Source organism: Leuresthes tenuis, unplaced genomic scaffold, assembly GCF_036924035.1.
Source record: "Leuresthes tenuis unplaced genomic scaffold, fLeuTen1.0.hap1 SCAF_5, whole genome shotgun sequence".
NCBI classification, from domain to species: Eukaryota; Metazoa; Chordata; class Actinopteri; order Atheriniformes; family Atherinopsidae; genus Leuresthes; species Leuresthes tenuis.
This window is the reverse complement of record NW_027325359.1, coordinates 26156700-26172998: the sequence shown is the minus strand read 5'-3', so window position 1 is coordinate 26172998 and position 16299 is coordinate 26156700. Positions and strand designations below refer to the sequence as shown.

The 16299-nt window shown below is 39.8% G+C and overlaps 1 protein-coding gene across 1 annotated transcript in view; it reads right to left on the bottom strand.

The window, feature by feature from the left end:
• Positions 1-16299, bottom strand: part of itga11b (integrin, alpha 11b) — a 122342-nt gene that overhangs the window by 32025 nt on the left and 74018 nt on the right. Inside the window, exons 16-21 of the mRNA XM_072385332.1 lie at positions 12358-12497; positions 12173-12283; positions 10261-10346; positions 9149-9353; positions 8956-9054; positions 6341-6417 (exon numbers count right to left, since the gene is read on the bottom strand). Of these exons, the coding sequence (XP_072241433.1) occupies positions 6341-6417; positions 8956-9054; positions 9149-9353; positions 10261-10346; positions 12173-12283; positions 12358-12497 (718 nt within the window). The remainder of the gene's footprint in view (positions 1-6340; positions 6418-8955; positions 9055-9148; positions 9354-10260; positions 10347-12172; positions 12284-12357; positions 12498-16299) is intronic.

Sequence of the window (16299 nt, the reverse complement as noted above, 5' to 3'; positions counted from 1 at the left end):
GCTGGAGAGACAGTGGCGTTCCTCTAATTTAGAAGAGTCTCAATTAGTCTGGAAAGATAGTTTAATAACGTATAAGAAAGCACTTCGTAAAGCTAGAACTGCTTATTATCCATTATTGATTGAAGAGAATAAGAATAATCCCAGGTTTCTTTTCAGCACTGTTGCCAGGCTGACAAAGAGTCCGAGCTCTGTTGAGCCATGTATTCCTTTAACTCTCAGCAGTGATGATTTCATGAGATTCTTCATCAATAAAATTGTTTCTATCAGAGAGAAGATTAATGGAATCCTTCCCATTATTATCACTGATGTATCATCAAGTAGAGCAGCTTTAGAAGTATCTTTCGAACCTGATTTGTATTTAGACAGCTTCTGCCCAGTTGATCTTTCTGAGCTAACAACAGCAATAGTCTCTTCTAAACCATCAACTTGTATGTTAGACCCAATCCCAACCAGACTGTTCAAGGAGGTTTCCCCTTAATTGACACTTCCATATTGGATTTGATCAATCGGTCTTTGTTGACAGGATATGTACCTCAGATTTTTAAGGTTGCTGTAATTAAACCTTTACTTAAAAAACCTACTCTTGATTCAGAAGTGTTGGCTAATTATCGACCTATATCCAATCTCCCTTTTTTGTCTAAAGTTCTTGAAAAAATAGTTTCAGTTCAACTTTGTGATCATTTACATAGAAATAATATATTTGAAGAGTTTCAGTCAGGATTCAGAGTGCATCATAGCACAGAAACTGCACTGGTGAAAGTTACCAATGATCTCCTCTTAGCCTCTGATAGCGGACTTGTTTCTGTGCTTGTCCTGTTGGATCTCAGTGCTGCATTTTATACGATCGATCACAGCATTCTCTTACAGAGACTTGAACATGTTATTGTGATTAAAGGAACTGCATTAGGCTGGTTTAAGTCATATTTATCTGATAGATTCCAGTTTGTTCTTGTAAATGAAGAATCTTCCTCATACATTGGAGTAAGTCATGAAGTTCCTCAGGGTTCTGTGCTTGGACCGATTCTTTTTACTTTATACATGCTTCCATTAGGTAACATTATCAGACAGCATGGCATAAATTTCCATTGTTATGCTGATGATACTCAGCTGTACTTATCTATGAAACCAGATTAAACCAATAGGTTGGTCAGACTACAAGCCTGTCTTAAAGACATAAAGACCTGGATGACTCAGAACTGTCTGCTTCTAAATTCAGACAAAACTGAAGTAGTTCTCTTTGGACCTGAGCGCTTCAGGGAGAAATTGTCTAGTTATATAGTTACTCTGGATGGTATTTCCTTGGCTTCTAGTTCTACAGTGAGGAACCTTGGAGTTATTTTTTACCAGAATTTATCATTTGACGCACATATAAAACTGGTTTCTAGGAATGCCTTCTTTCACCTTCGTAATATTGCTAAAATCAGGAACATTCTGTCTCAGGGTGATGCAGAGAAACTAATTCATGCATTTGTTACTTCAAGATTGGACTACTGTAATTCCTTATTATTGGGCTGTCCCACATATTCTCTGAAAAGCCTCCAGCTAATCCAAAATGCTGCAGCCAGAGTTCTGATAAGAACTAACAGGAGAGATCATGTTTCTCCAGTTTTAGCTTATCCTAACAGAGCACTTCGCTCCCAAACTGCAGGTTTACTTGTTGTTCCCAGAGTTTCTAAAAGTAGAATGGGAGGTAGAGCCTTCAGTTATCAGGCCCCTCTCTTGTGGAATAAGCTGCCAGTAAATGTCCGGGAAGCAGACACCCTTTCCACTTTTAAGATTAGGCTTAAAACTTTCCTTTTTGATAAAGTTTATAGTTAGGGATGGCTCAGGTAATCCTGAAACATCCCATAGTTAAGCTGCTATAGGCTTAGACTGCTGGGGGACCTCATCTGTCACACCTTTCCTCACTTTGCTCTCTTTTCCCCCCTGTGTAATTTCTCAATTGATTTTATGTACATGTGACATTATTGTGGTTATTGACTTGTGTTTCCCTGTTCCAACAGATATCCTTTGAATGGCATTATGGTGTTTTTCCCCCCTCTTTTCCCTCTTTTCTGTCTTCTCAAACCCCAGCTGGTCGAGGCGGATGGCCACCCTTCCTGAGTCTGGTTCTGCCAGAGGTTTCTTCCTGTTAAAAGGGAGTCGTTCCTTTCCACAGTCGCCTCAGGCACGCTCAGGACGGGAGATTGGACTGAAGACAAGTTTCGGTGCAATCTGTTGGTTTCCTTAGCTAGGATATTAATTTTTGAATTGGCTCTATATGAATTAATTGGATTATGATTACAATGAATTGAATTCCAATTGGCTTGAATTGGACTATATTACTTAAGTGCCTTGACAATTGTTGTAATCTGGCGCTATATAAATAAAATTGAATTGAATTGAATTGAAAAGCGATGTCAAGCTATCACAAAGAAAGTCATTTGCAGGATACCTTGAGAGAGGATACACCGTAATGGTCAGTTATTATGTCAATTCTTTATGATGGAATGTGCACAAAGAATAGAATTAGGCTGATAGGTATATTGCTTTATAGCGTACTCAGGTTGTGCATCATGTTTTTGAGAAGTAACTAATTAAAGTAATCAGTAAAGTAACTGGATTACTTTCTTGAGAAGTAATCTGTAATCTGTCTCAGAATTGACTTTCAGCAGCCACATCAAAGCTGTCATCAAGGCAGCTACCAACTCAGAAACATCAACAGAATTAAAGATTTTCTCTCCTGGTCTTCCCATGCATTCTTCTCCAGTAGACTCGATTACTGTAATGGTCTTTTAACTGGACTTCCCAAAAAGAGCATTAAACATCTGCAGCTCATCCAGAACGCTGCTGCGAGAGTTTAAACCAGGACTAAGAGATCTGAACACATCAAACCAGTTTTAAAATCTTTACACTGGCTTCCAGAATAGATTTTAAAAGCCTACTGATGGTTTACAAATCCGAGAACGGTTTAGGCCCAAAATATATCTGTTATATGTTCAGAAAATATAAACCAGCAGAGCTCTTAGATCGAAGGACTCAGGTCAGCTAGAACAGTTCAGAGTCCAGACTAAACATGGAGAAGCAGCCTTTAGCTGTTATGCTGCAAACACGTGGAACAAACTGCCAGTGGAGATTAAACCAAATGTAGACATTTTTAAATCCAGGTTAAAAACATTTATTTTCTCATGTATCTATGCATGAAATCTGCACAGTGTATTTTAACTTATCTAGACTGTTGCTTGTTTTTAATAATTTTAATTCAATTTAAATAATTTAATTTGTTTCTCTTTATGATATTATATGTATTTTTAATGCTTCTTCCACTCCCCGCTGCAATGCTTTTCTTTTATGTAAAGCACTTTTAATTGTTTTGTACATGAAATGTGCTATACAAATACATTTGACTTGACTTGACTAATACCAGGTTGAAGAGTTCTGAACAGAGATCTCTGGCCTTTCCTGTTACAGATACTTGTTGCTGTATCACCAATCTTGTAATGTATTCTGATTGTAGCAAACTCAAGTGTGGAATTTAATACAAACTTAAGACGTTAAATGACCCCAACATTCTTTTGTGGGGATGATTAGTATGTAAATACCAGATGGGGGATTTCTACATTAAGGAAGAGAAATTTACACCAACCTTTGGCCCATGAAAGCATTTTGGGGGAATTTCTCAGTCCCTCTTTCCACAGACCTGTGCCATAAATTTAGGTGAATGCATTAATGACTTAGTGCCAACCAAGCTGAACAAACAACGGACCCTCTCAGGAGAGTATTGGAGAAAACCAGAACAGGATAACTTCTTACCTTATCTGGGTCAAAGTAAAAGAACAGTGACATTTGCCCTGACTCTGATCCAAGCCAGAGACAGTTGCTGCATGGATCTCTCTAAATGACCTCCCTCAGATTCACTTTTAATTGAATCTTGAAACTGTATTAAATGTGCTTTATATCTTTGTGCAAGTTCTGCAAGGTTCTCAGTGAAATCACAAGCTGCATGTATATCCTGCTGTTTCTTCTTGTATTCCATGTTTAACACAGGAAGATAACATTGTTTGGTTCGTTATTCATACGTCATAACAGATATCCATCTGAATTTTGAGACTCATAATCATCGTGTTATATTGTTTTTGATATCCTTATATCCTAAGTTTATGTTATATCTTTAACCTTTATATCTTAGCAAGTTATGGTGTTTTCAGAATCCTTTGTGGCACCCTTGTTGCAGGCTCTTAACTCAGAATAGGTCGTCTTACAAAACACGCCCAGGCAGACGTCACAACAGTTTCAGGCATACCATTGGCTGAAAGTGTAGAGTAAGCCTACGCCATGCCCCGCCTTTGCGAATCAAAACTCCGGAACTGCGATGCAAAAGTCAGAACAGAAGAAGAAGAAAAAAAGAGAATAACAGAGAGTTTTAATGATGGAATGAGAGTCTTTGAAAATGGAAGAGAGGAGAACGTTTTTTTGCAGAGTTAGGAAATGAAGTAACCAGAAAGATGGCAGGAGAGGAAGATGAGATGGAAGACAAAGATTTGAACAAAGAAAGAACATGATGAAGTAATAGAAGGACAGACTCTGTGTTTTTTTTTGTTGGTCCGTCATCCTGTATCCTTTTTATAGCACATTGTAAACTCTGCTGCTGCACCACCTGGTTTTGGCTCACAAAGAGAGCCAGCTTTAAGTTTGTCAACCTTTTGTGAATTTAAGTTAACCTCGTCAGAGTTGGTCAGCAACCAAAAAACAACTCGACCCTTGGACAATTTTGTCATTATTTCTGGTGAACTCCTACATACCACCCCGTTTGGCTTCTGAGCCACCAGAAGCCCCCTACGGCGCAGGAGAGCGACTGGTCCAGGCCACTTTCATTAAAGTCCCCGAAAGTCACCCACAACGAAGGCCACGAGACGCGGAACCGAGAGAGACCCAGTTGGACCCACTGGCGTTTACCTGTGGTGTGGAGCTGACTAAACAGGAAAGTTTGTCAAGTAAGATCTGTCCTGTTCTTACATTTCAGATAGTATGCGGTGGGTGTCGAGAGAATTCACTGTTAAAATTATAAATTAACCCAAGCTGTTAGCCTTTAACTTCAAATAGCAACCAACTATTTGAATAATTGATCCATTCCCTCCCCTTAGTTCTTTTCAATTCACTAAGTGTTTATTAAATAATCATCCATATTCAAAGCATTTCTACTGTTGTCTTAAGGTTCATGTCTTTGGTCATATCATTTTAATAAATGGTTCATATATCTTTAGATAATTAACCAGTTGTGTTGTACGTTTTCTTTACGTATCTATCTATCTATCTATCTATCTATCTATCTATCTATCTATCTATCTATCTATCTATCTATCTATCTATCTATCTATCTATCTATCTATCTATCTATCTATCTATCTATCTATCTATCTATCTATCTATCTATCTATCTATCTATCTATCTATCTATCTATCTATCTAATCACATCACGCTACTTGTGTTGCGACATGATTGGCACTGTGAGTGTTTGCTTTTTGTATCTTTTGTAAATAAGCACACAGAGCAGTCAGGGTCTTTGCCCCTGGAACTTGCAGTCACATAGAGGTAACCTCTCTCGCTCTTTCTGGAAAATCTATTGTAATGTGACTCAGCTGGGAGCTTGGGGGTATCTCCACACCCATAGACTCAGCCAATCACCCAACTATGGAACAGAAGAGAGTCCAGCTTATCTCTGAGAGCTTGGTTCAAGAACCTTTATCTGTGAGCCCAGCTATATATAGTAAGTATCACTCTACTACTCACACCAACTCCGGTTAATGTGAGATGACATTCGATGTCTCAGAGACCAGCACTGAGCTTGCCTATCTTTGCCTTCTGTATGGTTTGCAAAGTGCCAAACCCCAAAGCTTATCCCTGAAAACAATGTGTCAGAAGGGTGGTGGCTCCATTTCTCTGGACTGTGGCTGCCCAAGCTCCATGGCTCCAAGGCTTAGCCAACACACACTATCCGAAAAGATGCCCTATGAGATCTGGTTCCAGAAGTAGGCCTCTGTTTTCTTTTCCGGCAGAGGAATTGAAGTTTTGTCTTGATCATTTCATCAGGGTGGGGTCCATTGCACAACAATTATTAATAGCTTTGGTTAAAAAAATTTAAAATTAACCCAGAAGACCGCTGTTCATCTGATATTATATATATTGTATAAAATTGCACTAATCAGTGAAAATTAAAAAGTAATACTAATTAAATCATCACATATGAAGTGAAAAGTGCTGCAAAAATCCAAATCCTAGAGATATATTTGGTTTATACACAAGTTTCAACCAAATTAAAATTGCAATACATTATATCACAAATTACATTAGTTTACTCACCTGGTAGTTATCATAACAACCTGTGCATGATCCAGAAATGTGGAATGGTTGAACTCAAACTCCAGATGGAAAGTTATCTGGACAGGAAGAGAGCAGGTGGATTGAAAAAAAATAGGTCAAACTGACATTTTTTCTGTCTGTGCTTACTGCAAAATAAAGAAATCAACTTTATCTACTTCTTTTCATATGTTCTACAGTCCCAGTGCTCCATGTATTTTGAGGTTGTGTGCTGTTGTGCTCTCCCTCCTCTATATTTCACAAGTCTTGTGCCCCCCAATTCAATTCAAACCCATGTATTCAAAGCCTTGCATTGAACTGAATTATAATCTATTACTTCGCAAAGGGAAAAATATGAATGCAGTTTGAGTAATCATGTGAATATAACATTTATTAGTAAAATTTTAAAAAACAGATCAAATCTATTGACAAACTGTTGAAGTGTGAGAAAGGTGTGCATGATATCTCCAGAGATCACCATGAATGCATTGTGATGTTATGTTTGTAGACTGGCAACGATGAAACTAATGATATCACACTCAGCACCAGATGTAAGAAGTTAAAATCAAGGAAGGTACGCCAAGAGTGGAAATTTCAAACCATGCAGTGAAGAGCCATTGCTTCACGGAACACATCTGCATCCATCAGACAAGGACATTCAAGACCACTGGGTGAAGAACTGATCAGATAGGGACCTCATCCAATTAGAAAAGGTATTAGCCAAAGGACTCAACTTTGCCATTTCTCCACAACAACTGCCAGTGCTGTACCTAATTACAGCTACTGAATCTGCAATAAGGAATAACAAAATCTGAAGGCAGAAGCAGAACACCACAGGAAAGGAAAGCAGTGACATCCCTCAGCAGAGATCAAAACGTCACCATTTTCCCAGCGGAAAAGGTAAGATGCACTGTGGTTCTCAACGCAGCCAATTATCTCAGACAAATAACAACATTGCTGAGTGATAACACCACCTATAAGGTCCTGAAGAGGGACCCTAGAAAACAATCATAAGAATAAAGTCACAGATTACTTTTCAGACCTGGAAAATGACAAAGTTATTGATCGCTCTTTCTACCACAGACTTTATGCTGAGGGGACCACACTTTGCATCTATGGACTTCCCAAGATACACAAGGAGAGAGTCCCACTCAGACCCATTATCAGCAGCATCAACTGGGTCACCTATAACACTGCCAAACACCTTGCCTCTAGCTTAATACCCCTGGTAGGAAACACTCTGCATCACAAACAGAACTCCACTGACTTTGTGAAGAAGATCCAACATCTGAAACTGTCTCCAAGTGAAACCACTGTGTCCTTTGATGTGACTTCACTTTTTACTTGCATACCAATTTCAGCAGCAGTGGAGACTGTCAGGAAACGGCTGCTGCAAGATGACTCACTGAACGACGGAACTAACTTCACTCCTGATCAGATCTGTGTCCTGTTGAACCTTTGCCTCCTCAGTGCTTCAAGCTTGTCCATTTTACCTGCCAGTCATCTCACGTTCCTAATGATGATTATTGGGAAAAATGGCTTAAACTCCCTCCTCCTTGCTCTTCATTTTTGCTCCTTCCCTACATCAGGGATATCTGCTCTTCAGCTTGTCTGGATTTGGGGTCTTATTCCAGGCATTTTTTGGGTTTTAGCAAACTCCATCAACTGCTCCAAAAAGTAAACAACTTTCCTGTTGGCATAGTTACATCATAACAGATGTTAAAAAGGTACCAGCATGACCATTAGTTACTAGTTATTTTTGTGATAGATATTCTATCATATCTAAATTTAATCTGCATAGCAATGGAAATTCATGTCATGCCTTAATAATATTACCCAATGGAAGCAAGTATAAATGAAAAGTATTGGTCTAAGCATAGAATCCTGATGACCTTGCTCTGTGTCATTTTTCATTAATAAAATGGGATTAATTAAATAAATAGGACCTAAACCAGCCAATCCTTTAATCTAAAATACATGTTCAAACCTTAATATTAGAATGATATGATCAATCATATTAGACTCCATAAATGGCAAACAACTGGAACAACTGTATTTTTTAAGTAAAGGCTTAATTACAACACCTGATTACAAGCATATGATACATAGCCTGTTGGTTAAGATGGACTAATCAAACCCAAATGGAAGAGTTAATTAAGGAAGAAACAACCTTGAACTGATTCAGATCATGTTTAAAAGAAGACAAAAAATTGATGGCTTGGATTAGTCTAAACATAAATCATGTTTAACAGGTTATCATAAAGCTGCTGTATTTGATACACCAGTGTAGGAAGCAGTAGGACGTTTTCTCTGTGAAAGAAACTATTCAACTTGTGAAGGGGCTTCTGAAATCATAACTACTCAACCTCGCTACAGTGTTGATAAAAACTATTGATTGATTGTTCTTATTTTTCTCCATCAGTGATGAACAATAGCCAATTCTAACACTGAGAAGGCTTTTCATTGGATTGTCTTAGAAAATACATCTTACCAATTTAGAAATGTGATATTTTTTGCTAATTTAAAATTTGAATATGTGTGTGACTTGTGACACTTAAACTTGTTCACATCAGGTATTAAAACTCAGAGGGAAAATGCTCCCATCACCCATAACTCACCTTGGACATTGACTTCATGAATGGAGCACTGATGTTACAGCTCCTCTGAGTGCCCATTCTGATGTCAGTGTAGCACTCAATCTGGACATCTGATTGGTCCTGTGGAATGGGTATAGGATGTATATGTAGGTATAGGCCATAGAGCCACCACAAAGTTGGTCTAATTAAGGCTGACAATAGAAAATTTGTGTACCTTGACTAAGAGACTGGAGAAGAGCAGGTTGAGGGAGGTGGAGATGTGGATGGCAGTTTTATATGCATTCTCTCCCTGGTTTTCCAGCTGAGCAAACACCACCATCCTTTTCCGCCCAGTTTCCACAACATACACTGTGTCCTCACGTTCCACCTGATTGCTACAGAGGGAGTAGGCAACCTCTTCCCTCGAGCTGCAGAATTGGCTTTAGGTGAAAAAAAAAAGATATTTGTCAGTACTTCATAAAGATACATATATTTCTTGAAAATCACAGTACACACTACTCCAGTTCACCTCCATTTTCACAGACACACATATGAATGTGAACAACTGTATTATTATCTTCTGCTTGAAATGAGTAGACATATGTGCATAGCATTTGAGAACAAAACAATTTCCGTAAGAGGCAAATAAAGCATATTGCTTCATGTCAAATCACCTAGGATTTAACTTAAAAATATGCAAACCTATGTATTCTTTTCCTCCTTTTAGGTTATACCAAACTAACCTTGTTAGGATCTTCTTCTCTTCTATTGTTCCCTCAAGCTGTCCCAACCCCGCTTTCTCCATCTTTTTGGTCCTACTATACCTCTAATTAAGACAGGTGGACCTAACTCACCACTCTTTTCTGACCAATTTAACAAGAAAAAAAAGAGGTTTTGGGAACATTCTGTGTGTTCTCTTACTAAACTCAACAATTCGTACTTATTTTCAACTCTATTTGAAATTGTTTCCCTATATACGATATATATATTATATATCATATTAAATCATATAAAATTATATACAATATAATGCAGTAATAACAAAACTAACGAAACATTTCAGGGGACTAGGAGGAGCAGAGGAGAGTTCAACATGAACTCAAGTACAAGATCAGGCAGGCCAAGCACAGCTACAAAAAGAGGCTGGAGGAGTGGCTGTAGCAGAACAATACACGAGATGTGTGGAAAGGCCTGAAGACCGTCTCTGGTCGTTTAATCTCAACAAAATTTCTTGGATTCCCTTTTGCCCTTCTGTTCATATTTGATGAAAATATTTGATGAAAATTTAAATAAAAATATAAGAATATTATTTCATATGTAATATTATTGCATAACTTGGATACTCACTGAATATTCACAAGGTCAGTGTGACTGTGGAGGATAAGGTCAGGCATGCAGGTATCCTCTCGCTCACATCCATTCCAGAAATTAAGCTAGAGCAATAAAACAGGGATTATTACATTTTTCTTTGAATTATTTAAAATTTTGAAATACACGTATGAATGGTCATACTAATGACCATGCTGATATTAAGCAGAGCTATAGTTTGACATGGTTATCATGTTAGTTTACATGGATGATTCTCCCTAGAAACTGGCTACTTAAATAAAGTCAAAAAGGCATTTTCTCTTTTTTTCTTATAAATACACACAGAACATAAAATTCAGAAACGTAGGGCTACTATTGCCACTTGTTCAATTACTGTGACAGCGCCATTATTTATAGCTTGAAATTAATCTTAAACAAGGAAACGCATTACTTATAAGAATCCAACGTTTTAGATCTCTGTCTTTGTTCTTTTCAAATCATTATGTATTTTTGTCCAGTAGAGATCATTGCCAATGTTGTGGCTATCTGCTCCACCATCAGCCTCTTAACTGTTCTCTTGGGTTGATGTGTTGACATGACATTTTATTAGTATAGGCGAGATGTTGAACCGTACTTATTAATAAAGAGTGTCAAAGGCATGCAATTCCTAAGGACATGGAATCCATCACTATAAAAACACAGGTCCAAACAATTTTATGTTAGAGAAAGCTGAAAATAAATCTGTTCCTGTGGAACAGCGGTGAGAATGCTGATAAGCTGAATGGGGATAGCTGACCGTGGAAAGAGGAGGAAGAGTTGAAAGCATTGCCCATTAATTTGATAGACGGGAAAATTTGAATAAAAGTTAAATATTTTAAAAAGTATAAAAGTTAGAAACACTACAAGATACTGCATAATTCTCCTGAACGAGCTGAACGTTGTGAGACCAAAATCGTTGAAACTGGTGAAAATATGCAGGAGTAGTTAAAGGCCAAAGAATTTACGGAAGATCTAACATGGTCTAACTGATGGAATAACTAGCAAAAAAGCTGTTATGGCAAAACAGCATTGAGAATGCTGATAAGCTGAATAGGATATCTGAGCATGCTAAAAAGCTGAAAATAGTGAAAATTTAGTAGAAGTAGTGGAAGAGAGATGTCCTCATAGTTATAGGAATGTGTGTAAGCAGCTGCAGTTTAATGAGCTCACACCCCACAGAAGGAGCAGAAATAGCTGAAGGAATACTATGACCTCCTGTGAGAAAACTATAAGAGCCATGAAAATAATTTGAAACCCGTCAGCACAAGAAAGGTTAGAGGAATGTGGTAATGTAGTTTCTATTTAAATGGAGTGAAAGATTTTTAAACAGCAGCGAGTTGAACTCACTTGAAGCTGTTTGTTGTGTCAGTCCAAACTTTCCATTGGAGTTAGTGAGAATTTGAAAGGTTTCTCTCGCTTCAAGGCTCAAAGCAAAAATTCTGTAAATGTGAGCTCTTTAGTAGTTACATTGGCTGAAGGAGGGCAAATATTTCTACATTTTAAAGTATAATTTGTTTCTGTAAGTTAAACTGTATGAAAATTAGAGGAATTTGTTTGAAAAAATGAAAAAAGTTGAAAGTTATCAATGCTCACTCTGCTGTGATAAGGAGCAAAAATGTTTATGTTTTTGAAACTGTCATATTTCAAAATTGGCTTAATTTTTTAAAAAAGATGAACACTTTGATAATAGCTGAATGTCTTGTTACCCATTTTAAGTTTGAATAGTGTCTCTAGCTGAAAGTACGCAGAAGTAGTTAGGTTGAAAAGAGGAGGAAATTTTTGAAGAGTTAAAAGCACTTTCCATTCATTTGATGGACGGGAAAATTTGAATAAAAGTTAAATATCTTATTCAACCTCAGTTGCCTCTTTATTGTGAGAATGCTTAATAGCATTCTCATAATTAGATTCTCACCTCAGCTCTCCAGATACTTGGCCAGTCTGGGTCCAAAACCGGACCCTTGTCTTGGTTCTGCAACACTGTTTCCATGACAACCACAATAGGACGCCCATAATCTGCTGTCTCCTGTGTTTGTGAGAAAAGTTTTGTGTTTAGGGATTGTCACTGAATACAACATGCACTTTGAAGTTTGTTCTGACCTGGACAGAAAAGCCAAGGCGTTGGCATTTCTGACTTCCACTCTGTAGTAACAGACTTCTGGGCTGCTGTCGGTCTGATTCATCTAGAATTGCCCGTGGAGGAAACCGGTGCTCATCCAATATTAGAGTATACAAAAGAGCTGGCCAGTTAGGAGAGAAATCAGAATTAGTTATACTTTATTAATTCCTGGGGGGGGATTCAAAAATTTGAATCAAAACAAAATAGAATAAAATGAACTATAATCATATACAGCAGCAGTACAATCATGTACAGTATACCAGTATAATATAAATAGTGTATAGTATAATATATAGAGTATAATCATGTACAACAGCAGTATAGCAGCAGGTGTGGACGTCAGCAAAAATGAATATTGCACGGAAAATGTACAGTCTGCACAGTGTTCTCAGAGGAGTTGAGTTGAAAAGTCTGATGGCTGCAGGTAATAATGATTTCCTGTTGCGCTCTGTAGTGTACTTTGGGGGAATGAGTCTTTGGCTGGGTACTCCTGTGTCTGACCAGCATGTTGTGGAGTGCTGCTTAACTTTCAAAGCATCCTTCTCTCTGACACCACCTCCAGAGAGTCAAACTCCAGCCCCACAACATCACTGGCACTTTGAATCAGTCCGTTGAGCCTGTTGGCATCCGCCACCCTCAAACTGCTGCCCCAGCACTCAATAGCACAATAGAACAATAGAACAAACAGGTTTTTTAAAATTACTTCGGACGTTATTTTTTTTTCCCGATTTTTTTTTCAGGGTGTGTTTATTTTTTTAACCTAGTTATAGGCGATGGTGCAAAACGGCCGCAGGGGGCATTTACTTTTTTTTTTTTTAGTTCGCGCCGTTTTGGACAATTGCAATGTGGTCGTGCCATTTCTTGGCATGCACATGGTAAATGGTAAATGGACTTGTACTTGTATAGCGCTTTTCTAGTCTAACTGACCACTCAATGCGCTTCACTACATGCCGCATTCACCCCACTCACACACACATTCATAAAGCACATCTTAAAATACTTAACTACGTGCTTTTTCTAATCAGTCATCATTCATACCCCAATGATACACTGGGAGGCAACGTGGGGTTCAGTGTCTTGCCCAAGGACTCTTCGACATGTAGCCCGGGAAAGTCACTCGAACCACCGACCTTCCGATTGGTGGGCGACTGCTCTTCCTCCTGAGCTACAGCCGCCACATAATAATAATCAATGACGAAATAAATAAATTTGAGAAGAACATGTCAGCAGTCACTATTAAAAGTCCTTAAAGGGGAAGTAGAGTAAAGTAAAGTAAAGTGCCTGTGTAGAAATCCCTCCGTTAGCTCTCCTATAGCCACAAGTAGCCACATACCAGCACCTATGAGCTAACAGAGCTATAGTACACGTTTGTTCATTTATTCTTCCTAAAGTATTGGTGAAATAAAGACAGATAATGCCCTATTTAGAGGCTGCATCGTCCCTGCCCTGTTCACTCTGTTATATGGATATACGCCGAACGCAAGTTTTCGAAATAGCTTCCGAAGGACGCCGACTTTCGCCAAACTGTTCTTGGTGAGTAGATAAATGCCAGAAATGCCTGATCATGCCAGAAATAAGGTCTAGGCTTAAAAATACCGGAGTTCCCCTTTAAGGTGTGGAGACAAAGGATCTCCTGAACTTCTCAGTCCTGCAGCGCAGTGAGATGAGACTCTCACTGCAGCTGCTCCTCTAACCTGCCAGGATGCTGTGGAGAGGATGTCTATAATTATCCAAAACAGAATATCATTTCCTCCTTATCCGTTGCTCCACAACAGCACTGAGGGGGTCAAGTCTTCTGCCTACAACAGAACTGGTCTTTTTTACCAGTTTGTCCAGGCGCCTACAGTTTTTTGTGTGTAGTGCAGCTACCCCAGCAGACAACAGCGTAGAACAGTGGACTCTCAATTATAGTGTGATAAAACTTTCATATCATATCACTACAAACATTTAAGGCACAGACACATCTCCCTATCCTGACATACTGTGGTCTGGCAGTCTATAATCCATGATGTCAGTGAGGGGGCCACACCCATACCTAGAAGCTTGTCTTTAAGTATGGGAGACCGTATGGTGTTGAAGGCACTGGAGAAGTCAAAGAACATGATTCTCACATATGAACCAGGCACATCCAGATAAGCATATGCCCGATGCAGCATGTACAGAATTGCGTCTTCCACTCCTATGTGTTTCTGGTAGGCAAACTGGAGTGGGTCAAGATCCTCAGGAACCTGCAATCTCATGCAATGAACAAGGAGTCTCTCCAAGGTCTTCATGATATGAGATGTCAAAGCCACCGATCTGTAGTCTTTCAGCTCCACCGGCACCGGTATGAGACAAGAAGTTTTCAACAACACCGGGACTTTTTCCATCTTAAGGCTCATATTGAAGAACCTTTGAAGAGGGACTGCTAGTTGACCAGCACAGTCCCTGAGAAGCCTTGGACAGACTCCATCTGGGCCTGCAGCCCTCCCTGACTGAAGTCTCCTGAACTCAGCTCCAACCTCTTCTATAGTTAGACACAGAGGTTGTAGCGGAGGGATGGCGACAGGAGTTGCTGCAGAGGTGGAGGTGCAGCTGAACTGAGGAGGCTAGGCGGTGGGAGCAGCCACAGATGTGGAGGTGCAGCTGTGCTCAGCGTACCTGGTAATGGAAATTCAGCAGAGGTGGATGTGCAGCTGGGCTCAGGAGGTCTAGTGGTGGAAGCTGCCGCAGAGGTGGAGGTGTGGCTGGGTTCAGTCGGCCTGGCGGTGGAAACTGCTGCAGAGGTGGATGTGCAGCTGGGCTCAGGATGCCTGGTGGTGGAAGCTGCAGAAGAGGTGGAGGTACAGCTGGACAGAAGAAGCCTGTTGGTGAGAGTTGCTGCAGAGGTGGAGGTGCAGTCAGGCGGAGGAGGTTTGGCGATGCGAGTTGCCATTGAGGTGGAAGTACAACTGGACAGTGGAAGCAGTATAGAGGAAGCAGCTGTAGTAGTTGGGGTGGAGGGAGCAGCAGCAGAGGTGGAAAAAGCCACACTATCAAACCTGTTGAAATATTGGTTAAAGTATTGGCTCTGTCACCATCACCTTCCACAGACTGAGAGTTTTTGAGTCTGTATCCAGTGATGGTACTCATGCCCCTCCACACCTCTGTGGTGTTAATGTTCTCCAGCTGTCTCTCTACCTTTTTCTTGTTCTCCACCTTAGCTCGACGTACTGTCGTACTGTCTCCATCCCCATTCTGTAACAACATCTTTTTCTGGTTCAGGAGGTCTTTGATGTCACTGGTGATCGATGGTTTATTATATGGATAGCACCTTACAGTCCTCACTGGAATCACAGTGTCCCTACAGAAGTCAATGTAGTCAGTGATGGTGCTGACCCTCCTGTCTATATCAATGTCCATTTCTTCTTCCTCCAGCAGTACAGCCCAGTCTGTGACATCAAAGCAGTCTCTCAAAGCATCATGCGCCTCTGGTGACCACTTCCTGAAAGATCTGGTAGTAACAGGAAGTCTTTGTACACAAGGTCTGTATGTGGGTTGTAGATAGACCATGCTGTGATCAAATCTACCCAGTGGTGGAAGAGACACTGCCCTGTAAGCCTCCTTCACATTAGCATAAAACAGATCTAATGTCTTTTCTCCACGTGTTGGACAGTCCACATACTATACCTAAAGCCAGTCAGGCAGGAGGATAGAGAGATGTGGTTGAAATTCCCCGTGACTGTAATGAATGCCTCAGGATGCTGGGTCTGTATCCTAGCAACAGCGTCATGGATGACGTCACACGCCGTTGTCGGTGCTGCCCTCGGTGGAATGTAAACAACGATGACGACTGTATATGGGAACTCTCTGGGTGCATAGAACGCATGGAAACCAACTGACAGCAGTTCAATGTCTGGACAATCCTCCAGATATCCTCTTCTTAACGATCACATTGCGGGGGT